Source organism: Oryzias melastigma, linkage group LG5, assembly GCF_002922805.2.
Source record: "Oryzias melastigma strain HK-1 linkage group LG5, ASM292280v2, whole genome shotgun sequence".
NCBI classification, from domain to species: domain Eukaryota; kingdom Metazoa; phylum Chordata; class Actinopteri; order Beloniformes; family Adrianichthyidae; genus Oryzias; species Oryzias melastigma.
In genome coordinates this window covers 1,640,483-1,655,785 of record NC_050516.1, presented here as the reverse complement: position 1 = coordinate 1,655,785, position 15,303 = coordinate 1,640,483, and the positions used below count along the sequence as shown (strand labels likewise).

General features: G+C 41.7%; 1 protein-coding gene across 1 annotated transcript in view; it reads left to right on the top strand.

Moving 5' to 3' along the window:
* The window catches only part of fbln2 (fibulin 2), a 34,426-nt gene extending 19,535 nt beyond the window's left edge, over nt 1–14,891 (top strand). The window contains exons 7-17 of the mRNA XM_024270991.2: nt 1,734–1,832; nt 2,164–2,265; nt 3,084–3,212; nt 3,297–3,434; nt 3,508–3,651; nt 3,988–4,116; nt 5,621–5,746; nt 5,965–6,081; nt 8,211–8,339; nt 9,740–9,863; nt 14,459–14,891. Coding sequence (XP_024126759.1) covers nt 1,734–1,832; nt 2,164–2,265; nt 3,084–3,212; nt 3,297–3,434; nt 3,508–3,651; nt 3,988–4,116; nt 5,621–5,746; nt 5,965–6,081; nt 8,211–8,339; nt 9,740–9,863; nt 14,459–14,819 — 1,598 coding nt within the window. The 3' untranslated portion in view covers nt 14,820–14,891. The remainder of the gene's footprint in view (nt 1–1,733; nt 1,833–2,163; nt 2,266–3,083; nt 3,213–3,296; nt 3,435–3,507; nt 3,652–3,987; nt 4,117–5,620; nt 5,747–5,964; nt 6,082–8,210; nt 8,340–9,739; nt 9,864–14,458) is intronic.
* The last annotated feature ends 412 nt before the right edge of the window (nt 14,892–15,303 follow it).

Sequence of the window (15,303 nt, the reverse complement as noted above, 5' to 3'; positions counted from 1 at the left end):
GATGGTGTGAATAGGAGGGGGTATGCTTCAAATGGCCTGACTCACAGCTGACATGACATCACATTTTTAAGAACCTGAACCAGGTGAATCCATTTTGGGGTCACAGGCAGCTGGAGCCAACCCTTCCATTCATTCCTTGTTGAATATGTTACGTCCCCAACAGGCAAACCAATTGGAGACACAAACAACACCAAAATAGCATCTATCACGGGCGAGCCCCCAAATGTTACATCCCCAAAAGTTACATCCCCTAGTCTTGAGACTAGAGGAAACAATAAAAGAGGACCACAACATAAAACACTGGACACCAAGAGTATAAGGAACACAGTTTATTTACAGTTTTTCCCAATTGCTAAAACACTAAGTGCCATTCTCCAAACAAGCTCATCAATTGCTTTAACTCTTTTCTCAAAAACATCACTCTTTGGTCAAAACCTAAAACACAATTTGCAGTTAACACACAATTTTCAAAACTCCAATTCACTCTTTGCGGAACACAAGACACATTTTTACTTTTAAGACACAGTCGGCATTCACAACACACAAGGTGCAAAACATTAACACAAAGAGGCAAAACTCAAACTCTGTTCCAACACAGGAGTCATCATTAACACACAACTGGTCAAAACTCAAGACACTTTTTGCTAATCAACTGTACTGAATATAAAGGCAGTTCTGGAGCAACTAAACAGCTAATAATGAAAAATGGAAAACAGAGAAAGGCAATTGAGACCCAGACCCACATTGGGACCCGAACCCCCACCCAGACCAGTACCTAGACTCACTCCAAGACCCAGACCAAGGACAGCGATTTCTGATGCGATCCGGGCCACTGTAATTGACCATGTGTTGGTTCATGGAATGACCATGAGGGAAGCGGGTCAAAGGGTCAACCCCCAACTCAGTCGGTTCACAGTGGCATCAATCGTGCGGACATTTAAAAGGTAAAACAGGTCAGTGCAAACTGAAACAATTAGAGAATACGAAATGAAAGTATGTTTTACTTACTGTGACAAGGGATAAGCATAAAATATATTTGTATGTGAACAAACATTTGATGTTGTCTTTACCATTTGAGTGAAAACACATTATCCCACATTTTACAAAAGAAATTAACTTTAAATGAGTAACTATTTATCCTGTAATTTGCATTACTGTAGCAATAATTCTCTACCCTGCTGATTCTTATTTTACAATAAATAATAAGCATTTTTGATGTAAAAACAGATGTAAAAATGTGCACTTTATTTAGGCATTACAAAATATCTTCTTGCATTCTATTGTCAATTTTGCTATATATTCTTTGCAAAACATTTTGTGAACAGTGTCAAGTGTTTTGTTGTGTAGTGTGTTGTGATTGCTGCATGTTTGTTAGTTTTGACAACAGAGTCTTCATTATGAACTCATAGTGAGCTTCTGACTGAAGAGTCAAGAATTTTGTATATTTAGTTTATATTTTGGAAATTGTGTTTGGTGTTTTGGTGCGTAGTGTGTTGGATTTGATGTGTGTGTGTAAGTTTTGACAACAGAGTCTTCATTTTGACCTCAAAGTGAGATTTTGATTCATGAGTTAAGTATTTTGTATATTTAGCTTATGTTTTGAAAATTGAGTTTGGTGTTTGGTTAAATTGGTCTCATGTTTCAGAAAATGTGTTTTAGCATTTGGAAAAAACTGTAATACAGTTTTACAGACTGTCTCTGTCACACAAAACATTGTCTGCTTTATGCTCCAGTGAGTCCAGAGATCACCAGAGTGAACACAGAACACCCCCCCATCACCACAGGCACCGTCAAACCCCCCACACAGTCTACCCTCGTGGATCCCTGTGCAGGTAATGTTGTTCATTTGCTTTCACCATCACACAACAGCATTTCTAGCTGATCACACCATAATATTCATGAACAATAAGCACACACTAATTAATACTGGTTTACAGTTTCTTTGTATTTTCTATAAAATTGAAGTGAAACTACACTTCTTGTGCAGCAGGTTGTCGTAAAAATGAAAATATAAACATATAATATTTATTCATAGTGGATTGCATTTTTTAATCCAAATGTCATTCCAGAGTGTCAATGTTTGAGGGTCCCAGAATTGTTTATAAAATTCAAAAAGTTGCCTTTTTGTCAGCCGTCTGAATGTGCCGACGCTGAATCTGTCAGGTAACGGACCCTGCAGCCAGCGGTGCAGTGTGGTGGGGGGCCAAGTTCTCTGCTCCTGCTTTCCAGGCTTCTACCTGATGAAAAATGGACACACATGTGAAGGTGAGACTCAGAACTGTTCATACAGGACGTCGGTTCCTCCTGATCACAGATCAAGAATAATCTATAATTATCAGTGTGTTTTAATGCATAAGGGTGTTTGTATAAATATGCATTTATTTACAGTTGTGTTCATTCATTGATTTTTTTATATGACTTTCAGCTGTATAATTTAGATTAATTTGTGTTCATTTATGCTATTAAAATACAATGTCATTTTATTTAAGTTGAAACCATCTAAATTTATTAATTTATTATTATTATTATGTATAATCCACTCTAACAATCCATCAACCCATATATGTCAGAAATGAGTCTTGATAACTTGTCACACTGTTGCTGGACTGAACCAGTTTTTAGTGCACATTAACAAGAATATTATAACTTTTAAACGGCTGTATCAGTTGAATCCGCTAATCAGTTTTTTAATTTTGAGGGCATCCTCAGTTGTATGTATCTAAATATAATCTACAATTGCACTGACCTCAAAGTTCAAGAAAACGGTTCTTACTTCCAGTATGGTATCAGGTTTTTGGACCAAGCTTGAGTGACATTTTAGCGTGACATCATTACCCCCTGCTGGCTCCCTGTGTTTTTACAGTATGTTTCATGAGAGTTTACTGGAATTTTTTTCGTCTAAAAATTATTTTATTTCTTATAACACCTTTTGTTCAATTATTGTCCTACTAAACATGTCATGAAACCCTTCAGGAGATGTGGGTGCACATCCAAATAGTGGTTAAGTTAAAATCTTTTGTCCTCAACTGCACCAAAGTCAGAGATGAGAACTCCTCCATCGTCCTCTCTTGTTTGCTCTGCAGACATAGATGAGTGTCTGACCCACAAATGTCTGCCACATCAGCGCTGTGTGAACACTGAGGGCTCCTTCACCTGCAGAGCACAGATCACCTGTCCTCCAGGTTACCACCTGAAGAGCAGTGGGTGCCAAGGTGAGTTCCCTCGTTTCCATTGTGCTCTGTCAGCTGTTTCACGTAAGCAATGTCAATGTAACAATTACTACTGTGTGTGTCCAGACATTGATGAGTGTGCGATGAGGAAGGACCGCTGTGGCAAAGACTTCCTGTGTGAGAACACACCGGGCTCCTTCAAGTGTACGCCCAAGCAGAAATGTTTGAGCGGGTTTACCCAGGATGCTCACGGGAACTGTGTCGGTAAGACTGTGAGTGTTTGTTGGAAAGGATCCTGCAGGAGCCTGCTGAGCCTGGACTGTCTCTGATTGAGCAGACATCAACGAGTGCAGCAGCCTGGCTGAGCCGTGCAGCTCCGGCTTCGCCTGCATCAACACCGTGGGCTCCTTCAGCTGCCAGCAGAGGGTCGTTGTGTGCAATCGTGGATACCACACCAGCCCCGACGGAGCCTCGTGTGTCGGTGAGGGTTTAAAACCACAACACAAAAAAATATTTAAAAAAAATTGATAAATTAATAAGAACAATACTAGCCATGGGGTCCAGAGTATATTGATGTGGCTCCAAACGTGATACCACCCAGTTAGAAGTGGAGTTTCAACCACTGGTTGATCATTGTTGCGCACCTTCAGGTTAACAAATCACCTGCGACTGTTGAGGTCAGTCAAGTCAAAGGAGCTAACTGGAACCAAGCTTTAGTGTTTAAGGTTAAATTAAAAATGGTTATGGTCCTTTCTAGACAGAAAAAACTTGGGGTCAAACTGTAGATGATGTACTTTCTTTCTCATTTCCTGCTCAGATGTTGATGAGTGTCAGATGGGATCACATGGTTGTGAAGGCGGTCAGATCTGTCACAACCTCCCTGGCAGCTACCGCTGTGACTGCCAGACAGGATACCAGTTTGATGCCCTGCGTAAGGTCTGCACAGGTTGGTTCCACTGCAGCTCACACTGTAGGATCGGCCAAGCTTAATCGGATCATCCTCATGTTTATATTAATATTAATATTTATTACAACAGAACATGCTTATCTAATCACACTACAAAGAAGAAAACCACCCTTCCACTCTCTGAACCTGCTTAATCCCTCTTAGGGTTACAGGGTTGCTGGAGCCTATACCAGTTATTGTTGGGAACTGAACAGATTTCCAAAATTGGATGATTGAGAACCAATAAGTCTAACCAACCACCAAGTTGTCAAAAGAAAAAAAAACTCAAATCCTAGTAAGCACAATATTGAGCTCTAGTGAAATCAGAAAGGATGGTTTAAGAGAAACATTTTCCCACTGTTGTCTTGAATAGTAAGCAAAGTAATAATTAATACACATGAGAGCTGCAAATGCCTGAATAGTTTTTTTTTTTTTTTTCTGGTATGAGGTTGTTTTTTTGTTTTTTTTACATGATTCTCAACGATTCATTTCTTCTTTTTTCAAATCAGCCTCAAGTTTTCATTTCACTTTAGGGTTTCCTTAAATTCAGGAATAAAAAGTGGAAAAACAACTTATTAGGTGAAATCCAGTCACTATTTTAGCAGGGAAATAAGACTATGTTTTTATTTTATTTTATTTTATTGTTTTTTTTCTTTTTTTATTGTATTAGAGCAGGGGTCTGCAACCTGTGGGTCCAGAGCCGCGTCTGGCTCTTCCACCTCGCCATTGTGGCTCTGTGGTTAAAGAAAAATAGTTTTTAGTTTAAAAAAGTAACTGTAAAGTAAAGTTTAAAAAAAAAGTAAAATAATTTATCACTCTGCGAGCCTCCAAAGCACAGTAGCTAAAGTGGTTCGATAATCGAGAATGAAACATTTGGACAAATTCCAGTGTTTAAAGTGTGCCTCATAATTCAATAAACACAGCTACTTAGCTCTGTTTTCATTTCAGAAAGTTAGATTTATGAATTTAGGGCTAAGACACACCACAAAAGCTTAAATATATATATATATATTTATATTTTTCTATTCTGGCACTACCCACCTCTAGATTTGCTCCATCGGGATGATCCTATGTGACACAGAAATACTTTTATTTTGAAAGGAAGTCTTCTGAAACCCTGTTAAAAGTTATGAACTGTGTCAAATTATGTAAAAAAAAAATCAATTTTCTCTTAAAGTTTGTTTTTATATATACTAAAAATTAATAGTTTCTTTATAGTTTTCATAAAAACAACACTAACATAAATGCAAAGTCAGATATGTGGCTCCTTATGGGTTGTGGTCAGTGAGAAATTGACCTAAATTGCTCTTTAAACATTAAAGGTTGCAGACCCCTGTATTAGATGGATTTGGAAACCAATTGTTTGATTTAACTCGGCACATTCTTTACCTTTTGTCTGCCAAAAACGTCTTTGAATACCTCAGATGTTAAAGCTTTGTCGCTTTTCCACATGACACTGATGTTGTTTTGCTTCCATGTGTGCCTCCTTCTTCTGCAAGGACAGATGTGAATGAGTGCTGGAGCTATCCGGGCAGGTTGTGTGCTCAGACATGTGAAAACACGTTGGGCTCCTACCTCTGCTCCTGCACAGCTGGCTTCACTTTGGCCTCTGACCAGAAGAATTGTGAAGGTTAGGTATCCATTCTTTCTAAGGAAGCATCATGTCCAGTTTTAGGCTTAGTGTTTGAATGTGAAGGAAGGATTAAGGCAAACCGCGGCAGAATACTGTACACCAAAGTATCCCGCTAAGTGGTCGATTTATGTGCTTTGAATACTTTTTTGACAGCAGTACATCTGAAGCTGTTGTAGTGCTTTGACAAACTCATGTCTTTTGCTGTGTGTCCACAGACATAAATGAATGTGACCAAAAGCCCTGCAGTCAGGAGTGTGTCAACATGCACGGCTCATATCAGTGCTACTGTCGCCAAGGATATTACCTTAAGGAGGACGGACGCACGTGTGAAGGTATTCTCCAGTAAAAAGGTAGTTTAACCCATAAGGGGCGTTGGCTCGTAAGGGTGCTGCAGATTTGGGTTGTCCTGGCCCGTCAATGACAGGATTAGGCGCATCCTAAGGGGACAGGTGGGTCTTGTAGTATCCATGAGGCTAGCAGAGCCATCTTAAAGGACATCATAAAAATTTAATGTATGATTGTCATGCAAGTAGTAAGTGTATCTTGATATATCTGTGGAAGTTGCACGCACTTTGGACGTATGCGTGATACTGTCATACGGTGCATTTAAGACAAACTAGTTGTTTGTAAGGTGCAAGTAGGGGTCCCTGAATGACGCGATACGAATGCATTATGCATGGAGGGTGAAAGTGATACGTAAGTATCACTGTCGGATTGTCTAATTCAGACTGAATCGCCTAAACCAAATGTATCTTAATAATCAGAAACAAAATTTCAGTTAGCAGATCCTAGTCAGGGACCAGGAACTGCTCTTGGACCCATCTTTCGAGATGGTCTTGGTTTGTTTCCAATTGGACTTAACTTCTGTTTGCTGTAACATTCCTCAGTCTGAATGGGCTCTGTGCTCGGAGTGGAACGACTGAACCAAAATGGCCGCCGTAGCCGGGCTGTACGTGATGTAAACAGAGCCGCAATTGTAAAGCAACAATTCAACACCAACTAGGTCAATGGATCCAGGCTCGTTGAAACAACTTTTAACATTATACACATTGCTTCTCACGCTTTCCCCAAAAATCAATATGTCAAAAAGGCTTCTCAGTGTGCCTTCTTTGCCATCGTCTCCTCAGTAACCACCGTTCAGCATTCATCCCCGTACGAAAGCAGAAAGTAAAAAGTGTTGTACCTGATGTTGATACAGACTTTCAAAATTGATCTGGGAAATATAAAGTTTGAATGAGTGAACTATCTCCACAAGGATTGCAAAGTGTAGGACTACCAGAATTTCTGCCTCTCGTTGCTTGCCCCGCCCTTGTAATTCCTGGCCAATGACTGAAGAGATCTGCAGTCACATGCTTTACAGGTTTTAGTCCAAGACTGAAATCTCTGAATACAGACCAAATGCAAGGTTCAGGCCTCGACCCGGACCAAATTAAGTGGACTTGGTCCAGACTTAGGGACATTTCCAGTCTGAATACACCCTTAATTTCTAACAGTCGTGCTGCACACAAAGAAACTTATTATATAAACAGTACTTATGAGCCCCTTGTTAAGACTGGAGGGTTGAATGAAAAATCTGTACGACACACCTGTGTTACCCTTACTTGTTGCATAGGTATTCACCATGAACTGGCCTGTTACTCGCAGCATGCCCATAGGAAAATCTGCATAAACTTTTTAGCACTACAGGCTTGAAGGCTTTATTATAGACTTAAGGCTTTATTCTTTCTTGCATTTTACTCTAAATATAACCAGAACTAGTAAAGTTCAGCAAAAATGGTAGCAGCTTTGAGATCATTTTAAAACAAAGGACTTTTGAAGCATTTGAAGGAGGTTAGTCAAGTACGAGGTCAGAACTTTATGATCCTCCACACACCGATGGATTCAAGACCTGGACTTTTGTCGTGTTTTTTATCTGTCAGTCTCTTTAAAAAAAAACTAAAGAAGCACAGAAAGATTTAGATCACAAATTAGTGATATTAACTCCTCTAAAAGCACTTGTACATTTCTTTAGGAAATCCAGGTCCTGAAGTCTAGAGGAAATGTCAGAGGCTGAGAATCCTATCAGTTAAGTTTTAGTCGTTTTTTTTTTTTCGTTTTTTTTTTGATAAAATGTCTGTGAACAATAAATCTTAATAACTGGATTAATTTATTGGTGGTTTTCTTTTTTTTTACTGAGGTTTTCTATTGTCATAATGGAGAATCTAAAGTCCAGTTTAAAATGTTCACATTGAAAGTATCTGCATCCCGAACATAAAGATGTTTTTTTCAGAGAAAGACCTTAGGCACGCTTGGAAAAATTCAACTACTTTTAGTCAAAGACTATTGATAACAAATGCAATCATATCAAAGCTTGGAGGAGTGAAGAAGCACAATGACAGCCTTTTTAGAGTTGCATTGAGAGTGCCAGCTCCTCTCATGGCTTCATGTGCTGAGACTAAAGAGCAACGTTTGAATCCAACAGACATCGACGAATGCTCCCAGAGCATCGGGAAACTTTGTGCCTTCCAGTGTGTCAATGTTGTAGGCAGCTACCACTGTGCCTGCCCTCCTCATGGATACGTCATGTCAGCCAATGGACACACCTGCACTGGTGAGTTTCAATCTTACTGAAGCATTTTTTTGTCTGATATCCTTCATTTGTCCACTACACCTTCAACTACTCTTCAGTAGAAACTTGCATTTGAAGAGTTTTCAAGAAAATTCATAAATTATGCCAAAGACTTAAACAAACTGAAGAAAATTGTAATTTAGGGAAAATGTTCCTGCACAAAAAAAACTAAATTTACCAGGAATAATGGGGATGGAAGCTCCAGATGTAGGAATTATAATGCAGGATGGAATTTAAACATTTAGCTAAAAACTAGGGCTGCCACGATTAGTCGACTAATCGATGACTAATCGACTATTAAAATAGTCGACGACTAATTTAATAGTCGATTACTCGTTACTTTATATTATATGGAGTGAGAGTATAGTAAAGTTGAAACTTATAGTAGCATTATGCTAGCATTTTTGACTATTTTGGCATTTATTAAGGTTTTTTAAGCTATTTTTGAGTTTAACCAACATTTCAGCTACACGCTAGCTGTTTTGGGTAATTTAAGACTTTTTCAGCTTTTTTAAGCTAATTTGGAGTTTAGAAGATATTTCAGCTGCATGCTAGCTGTTTTGGCTAACAGTTTTTTTTTCCAGTTTTTTAGGCTAATTTTGCATTTAACTAATATCTTAGCTGGCTATCAGCTTTAGTATTTTCAGCTATCAATTTCAGCGTTTTCAGCTATCAGCTTTAACATTTTTAGCTATCACTTTCAGCATTATAGCTATCAGTGTTTTAAGCCATTAATTTCAACGTTTTCAGCTTCAGCATTTTTAGCTATCACTTTCAGAATTTTATGCTATCAGCTTCAGCGGTTTTAGCCATTAATTTCAGCGTTTTCAGCTTTCAGCTTCAGCATTTTTAGCTATCAGTTCCAGCGTTTTTAGCTATCAATTTCTGCATTTTTAGCTATCAGCTTCAGCGTTTTTAGCTATCAATTTCAGCATTTTCAACTATCAGCACTAGCATCAGCAGACAAATTCAGTTTACAGCATTCACACTAGCATTATCGCAGGTAATGCTATATTTCTAATTTTTTAATATTTTAAAGCAGATGTGTGTTTTACATCCAGTTTGTGCATGACCCGACTAGTCGACTAATCGGAAAAATAATCGGTGATTAATCGACTATTAAAATAATCGTTTGTGGCAGCACTACTAAAAACCCAGAAGAAGTAGAGCTTGACTAAACTAAACGAATTAATTTCAAACACTTCTTCCTGAACTGCTGTTAGTTGTAGAAAGTCACAGACTTGTTACCACTTGTCTCCCATCAAAGGGTTTGTAAGCTTCAGATTTCCAGATCAGTCTGGAAGAATCTGATTTTTGGACCTTGACTCTCTCATAAGCGTTGATGCTGGCGTGTTCACTTCATGCACGGTTTATCATTTTAGACGTGGATGAGTGCAAGCTGGGCACCCATAACTGTTCGTTTGAAAAAAGCTGCTTCAATCTGCAAGGAGGCTTCCGATGCCTTTCCTTTGACTGTCCTCACAACTACAAGAAAACGTCCAGCACGTAAGTTACACACATACGCTCATGCTCACACATGGCGCTCTTCTTTTCTTTTGACTCCAACTTTATACTGATGAATAAAGTTTTTGGTAGAGCATTATTTATTAAATAGATATTGACTGGTTTAATCCCCTCACAATATACTGTATGTAACCAATTTGCAACGTATCATTTAATCCAGGCCTAATTTTAGCAACATTTTGATTGAAAAAACACTGAAGAAGTTTTCTTTTATCTTGGGTATAAAATCATCCACGAATGGGTTAAATTGTAGAATTTTGTACAGATAGTTCACTCACTTGACATGTTTTTAATGCCATGTATTTTGACTTAGCCTAGGTGTGCCCCAGGGCTCTATTTTGGGGTCTTTTCCATTTACCACCAAATTTAATTTTCCACATTTACAACATTCATTTTCACTACTATGCAGATGACGCCCATCTTTATATTTCTTCTAGATCTGGGTTTTCAAACTCAATTTACTTTGGGGCCACTGAATGCAGAGTCTGGGTTGTATGGGGTTCCATTTGTGCCTAAAATATGTATTGCATCCAATCAGAGGGAGGTAGAAAAGTGCTACACAAGTATATGCCATGTACCATTGCAATCAGATGTTTGTTTTCATTCTATTATGCTGGACTTATTTTTCTACACAAAGTTTAAACTTTGAGTTTAAACAAGAGAGGTGTCTAAATGTTCATGTCTATGGAAAGTGTGTAGTTAGGGGTTTTACAGCTTAAAACATCTGTGGTGCTACTTTACAGATTTATTTTTAGAGTATAATTCTCTCGATAAACGATGGATAGTGTATGTGTAATTTTACTCAGTTGCATTGATTGCGCCTGCGCGAGCGAGGCTGCACGTCTGTTGCTCTGTGGTGTGTGAATGTTATTTTTCCCCCTTTTTTCTACTAATGACAGCCAACTTTAGTAGACTTGTGTACTCTTGACAAGAGATGTTGGCGCTCAGAAAATATATACATCATGGAATCCGTCAAGTAATTCCATCTGAGCTTGTACGGAAGTACCGTGGGTGCCGAGCCGGTCGCAAACACAAAGCGCGGCTGATGGCTAAGGCGGCTAACCGGCGGCGTTTCAAACCATCTGTCCCCTCCATAATTATGGGAAATGTCAATGCTCTGTCCAACAAGACAGATGAGCTTATCGGACTGATCAGAACACAACGGTGTTACACGGAAAGCAGCCTCATCATCTTCACCGAGACGTGGCTAACCAGCTACGTACCGGATGCTAACGTGGATCTGCCCGACTTTATCACCGTAAGAGCGGACCGCGACCCAAATACCAGCGGGAAAAGCAAAGGTGGTGGCCTCATCCTGTACGCCAACAGACGATGGTGTCATCCGAATCATCTGACCGTCAAAAAGGTGATTTGCGATCGCAATGTGGAACTGCTAGCGGTGAGCATCAGACCCTACTACGTCCCACGTGAGTTTTCACACGTCATCGCGCTGTGTGTTTACATCCCTCCGAGGGCGGAGGCACAGGCGGCTCTGGAAATCATTTACAATGCAACCACAGAACTACAACACAAGCACCTGGGGGCGTTCGTCATTATATCGGGTGATTTTAACCACGTTCCCCTGGATGCCCTTCTACCTACGTTCCATCAATACATTCACTGCCCCACAAGAATGAACAAAACAATTGACCTTCTGTATGCCAACACTCTGGACGCATACTCAGCCATCCCACTCCCACCCCTTGGGAAATCTGACCACAACCTAATTCACCGGCAGCCCAGCTACACCCCTCTGGTAAAGAGACAATTAGCCACCACCAGACAGGTCAGGAGATGGTCTGCTGGAGCTGAGGAGGCTCTCAGAGGCTGCTTCCAGAGCACTGACTGGAGTGTACTGGTCGGATCTCATGGAGATGACATTGAAGGGGCTGTGGGCTGCATGACAGACTACCTCAACTTCTGCATGGACGTGGTGGTTCCTGTCAGAACTGTCAGGTGCTTCTCTAACAATAAACCCTGGGTCACCTGTGAAGTTAAGGCAGTTCTGAACAGGAAGAAGAAGGCTTTCAGACGGAAGGATCGGGAGGAGATGAGGAAGGCACAACATGAACTTAAAGCCTGCATGAAGGAGGCCAAAGAGGCATATGGAAGGAAGCTAGAGAAGAAGCTGAAGGAAAACAACTTGCGGGAGGTGTGGAACAGCATGAAGATTATGACTGGCTGCAGCAAAAAGGAGGACAGTACAGCATGTGGGAGTCAAGACAGAGCTGAGGAGCTTAACACCTTCTTCAACCGGTTCAGCTCCCCCCAAGCTGCCCCCCTTGTCACCAGCCCTCCTCTGCTGCAGCACCCCTCCAGCCTTCCCATCCATCCTGCCTCTGTTCACCATTTTCCTGCCTCCTCTGTGCCTCCGCTTCAGTCTCCAGGTCCCAGGTCGCTCTCCTCTCCCATCACTTCGCATCAAGTGAGCAAAGAGCTGAAACGGCTCCACCCCAGGAAGGCAGCAGGAACGGACCAAGTGTCACCTCGGCTCCTTAAGGCCTGCGCTGCTGAACTGGGTGACCCCCTACAGCAGGTTTACAACCTGAGCCTGCAGTTGGGGAGGGTCCCATCACTGTGGAAGACATCCTGCATTGTTCCTGTGCCTAAGAAGAGTCGCCCCAGCGAGCTGAATGACTACCGGCCGGTTGCCCTCACCTCTCACGTCATGAAGACGCTGGAGCGGCTGGTCCTGCAGCTCCTGGGACCACAGGTGCAGCGTGATAGGGACCCGCTCCAGTTCGCCTACCAGCCAAAGGTGGGAGTGGAGGACGCCGTGCTATATCTTTTACACCGGGCTCTCTCCTACCTGGACGGGGGAGGCTGCGCTGTCAGAATGCTCTTTTTTGACTTTTCCAGTGCTTTTAATACCATCCAGCCCCTCCTTCTACAGCAGAAACTCCTCTCCTTTGGTGTAAACTCGCAGCTGGTCTCATGGATTACAGACTACCTGACAAACAGGCCACAGTTTGTCAGGATGGGGTGTCGCAGATCCTCCATGCTGACTGGCAGCACAGGAGCCCCACAAGGAACTGTGCTCTCGCCTCTCCTCTTCACCCTTTACACCACCGACTTCCACTACAACTCTGATACATGTCACATGCAGAAGTTCTCTGACGACACTGCTATTGTGGCATGTATCAAGGAGGGTGAGGAGGGGGAGTACAGGCAGCCAGCGGAGCTGCCTCCACCTGAATACCACCAAGACCAAGGAGATGGTGCTGGACTTTCGTCGAGTACCTGCTGCGGTGCAGCCCATCATCATTCATGGAGCAGAGGTGGAGGTAGTGGACTGCTACAAATACCTGGGAATCCTGCTGGACAAGAGCCTGAACTGGTCAGCAAACATGGACTGCATCTACAGGAAGGGGCAGAGCAGGCTGAACCCCGAATTGCCTCTGGTGGGAGGTTGGCGCCAGTGTTCGGCAGCGGAGCCACCACCAGTGTGTGAATGTGTGCGTGAATGGGTGAATGGGTCTGTGACTGTGAAGCGCTTTGGGCCCTCGAAGGAGGGTAGAAAGCGCTATACAAGTATACGCATTTACCATTTTAAAAAGACTCGCCTCTTTTAACATCTGCTCGGAACTCCTTTTTATGTTCTGTCAGTCTGTTGTTTTCAGTGCTTTGTTTTATGCAGTGGTGTGTTGGGGGGGCGGTGCAAACAAAAAGGACTTAAAAAAACTAAATCGCCTGATTTTGAGGGCAGGCTGTGTGGTGGGCCGAAACATGGAGACGGCAGAGGTGGTGGCTGAGCGGAGGACGCTGACCAAGCTGGAGAGCATAATGAGAAACACTGGTCACCCTCTACATGGAGTGTTCGCCGCCCAAAGGAGCATCTTCAGCAACCGCCTGCGCTCTCTACCATGCTCCACTGAAAGGCTCAGGAAGTCCTTCGCACCGAGCGCAATAAGACTTTTCAATGCAGCTGGGAGGGCAAGAGGGGGCGTCTGAACGACTAACTATTTTTATTTATTTATTTATTTATTTGTACAGCAATTTTAACACTTTTAATTGCTTTTAACAGCTCCATAATTTTAATGCTTTTAATCTAACCTGTTTATAGCTGTTTCTTGCTTTATTTACTTCGAACCTGCTTGTGTGTGTGTTTGGAGCAATGGATGAATTTTTGTAAGTTCCTGCGGGATTAATAAAGTACTCTATCTATCTATCTATCTATCTATCTATCTATCTATCTATCTATCTATCTATCTATCTATCTATCTATCTTTCTATCTTTCTATCTTTCTATCTTTATGTTCTGATTTAGGAGGGCGGCCTCAGGGTATGATAGCAGGTCAAAGACCTTTTTTCCTTCTTATCTGTCTTCTTATCTATCAATCCTGACTTCAGTATTGTTTTACAGAGATATTATTTGGTTTGAACAAAGGAAAATGTCCAAACTTCTTAATATGATTTCCCTGGATTTGTGTTTGAATCTTGTAATATGAGTTATTGATACTCAGGGTTTCTCAGTCCTGAATCACTTCCATAGAAATCCTGCTAATGTGATCTGCAGACATGATGGATTTAGAGATGCCTAACTCCCTTTGGTTCCTGTGCTGGTTTTCCTCTCCCAGACACTGTGAGCGGATCAGCTGTCCTCCCAACTCCTTCGACTGTCAGAACTCTCCCTTGAGGATCACCTACTACACTCTCAGCTTCCAGAGCAACATCCTCACTCCAGCCCAGATCTTCCGGATGGGCCCCTCTCCCGTCTACCCCGGAGACCACGTCACCATCAGCATCACGAGCGGCAACGAGGAGAACTACTTCAGCGCGCGCAAGCTGAGCAGCTTCACGGGAGCCGTCTACATCCAGAGAAAGGTCCGGGAGCCCAAAGACTTCCTGATAGAGGTGGAGATGAAGCTGCTGAGGCGGGGGACCGTCTCCTCGTTCCTAGCCAGGCTCTATGTCTTCTTCACACCCAGCTCCATGTAGGACAAAACTGTCAGTGATGAAGATCCTACATCATACGGTGCTAAACATTTTGAGATTTAACATTCCACTCGGTCTGGAGTCGTTTCTCCTCAGAATCTGTGTTTGTGTTTGTCATGAAACCTTCCTGCTCTGCTCGTGTTGATTCGGGTCAGAACAGTCTTCCTTCTCTGCCCTCCTCTTCCTCTCTGCATTGAGAAATTGGTTTTATAGTGCTGTTCAGTTTTAAAGGAGTCCCAACTTCTCCGTCCAGAAAATGAACTGTAAGATTTTATGAATGTAATATTTACAAAAACTGTTCTGATAAAGTGATAAAGGCAGCAAAGAGACTGAATTAAACATTACCAGCACACAAGTACGGTAATAAATAAAAACTTTTGAAAGTAATCAGCAGATGAAACACAGGTTTAGGCTGGTTCTGAATTCCCTCACTACTTAGTGGAATATATAGTACGTTGGCTGATTGCAGAGCTGTCCAAAAATACAA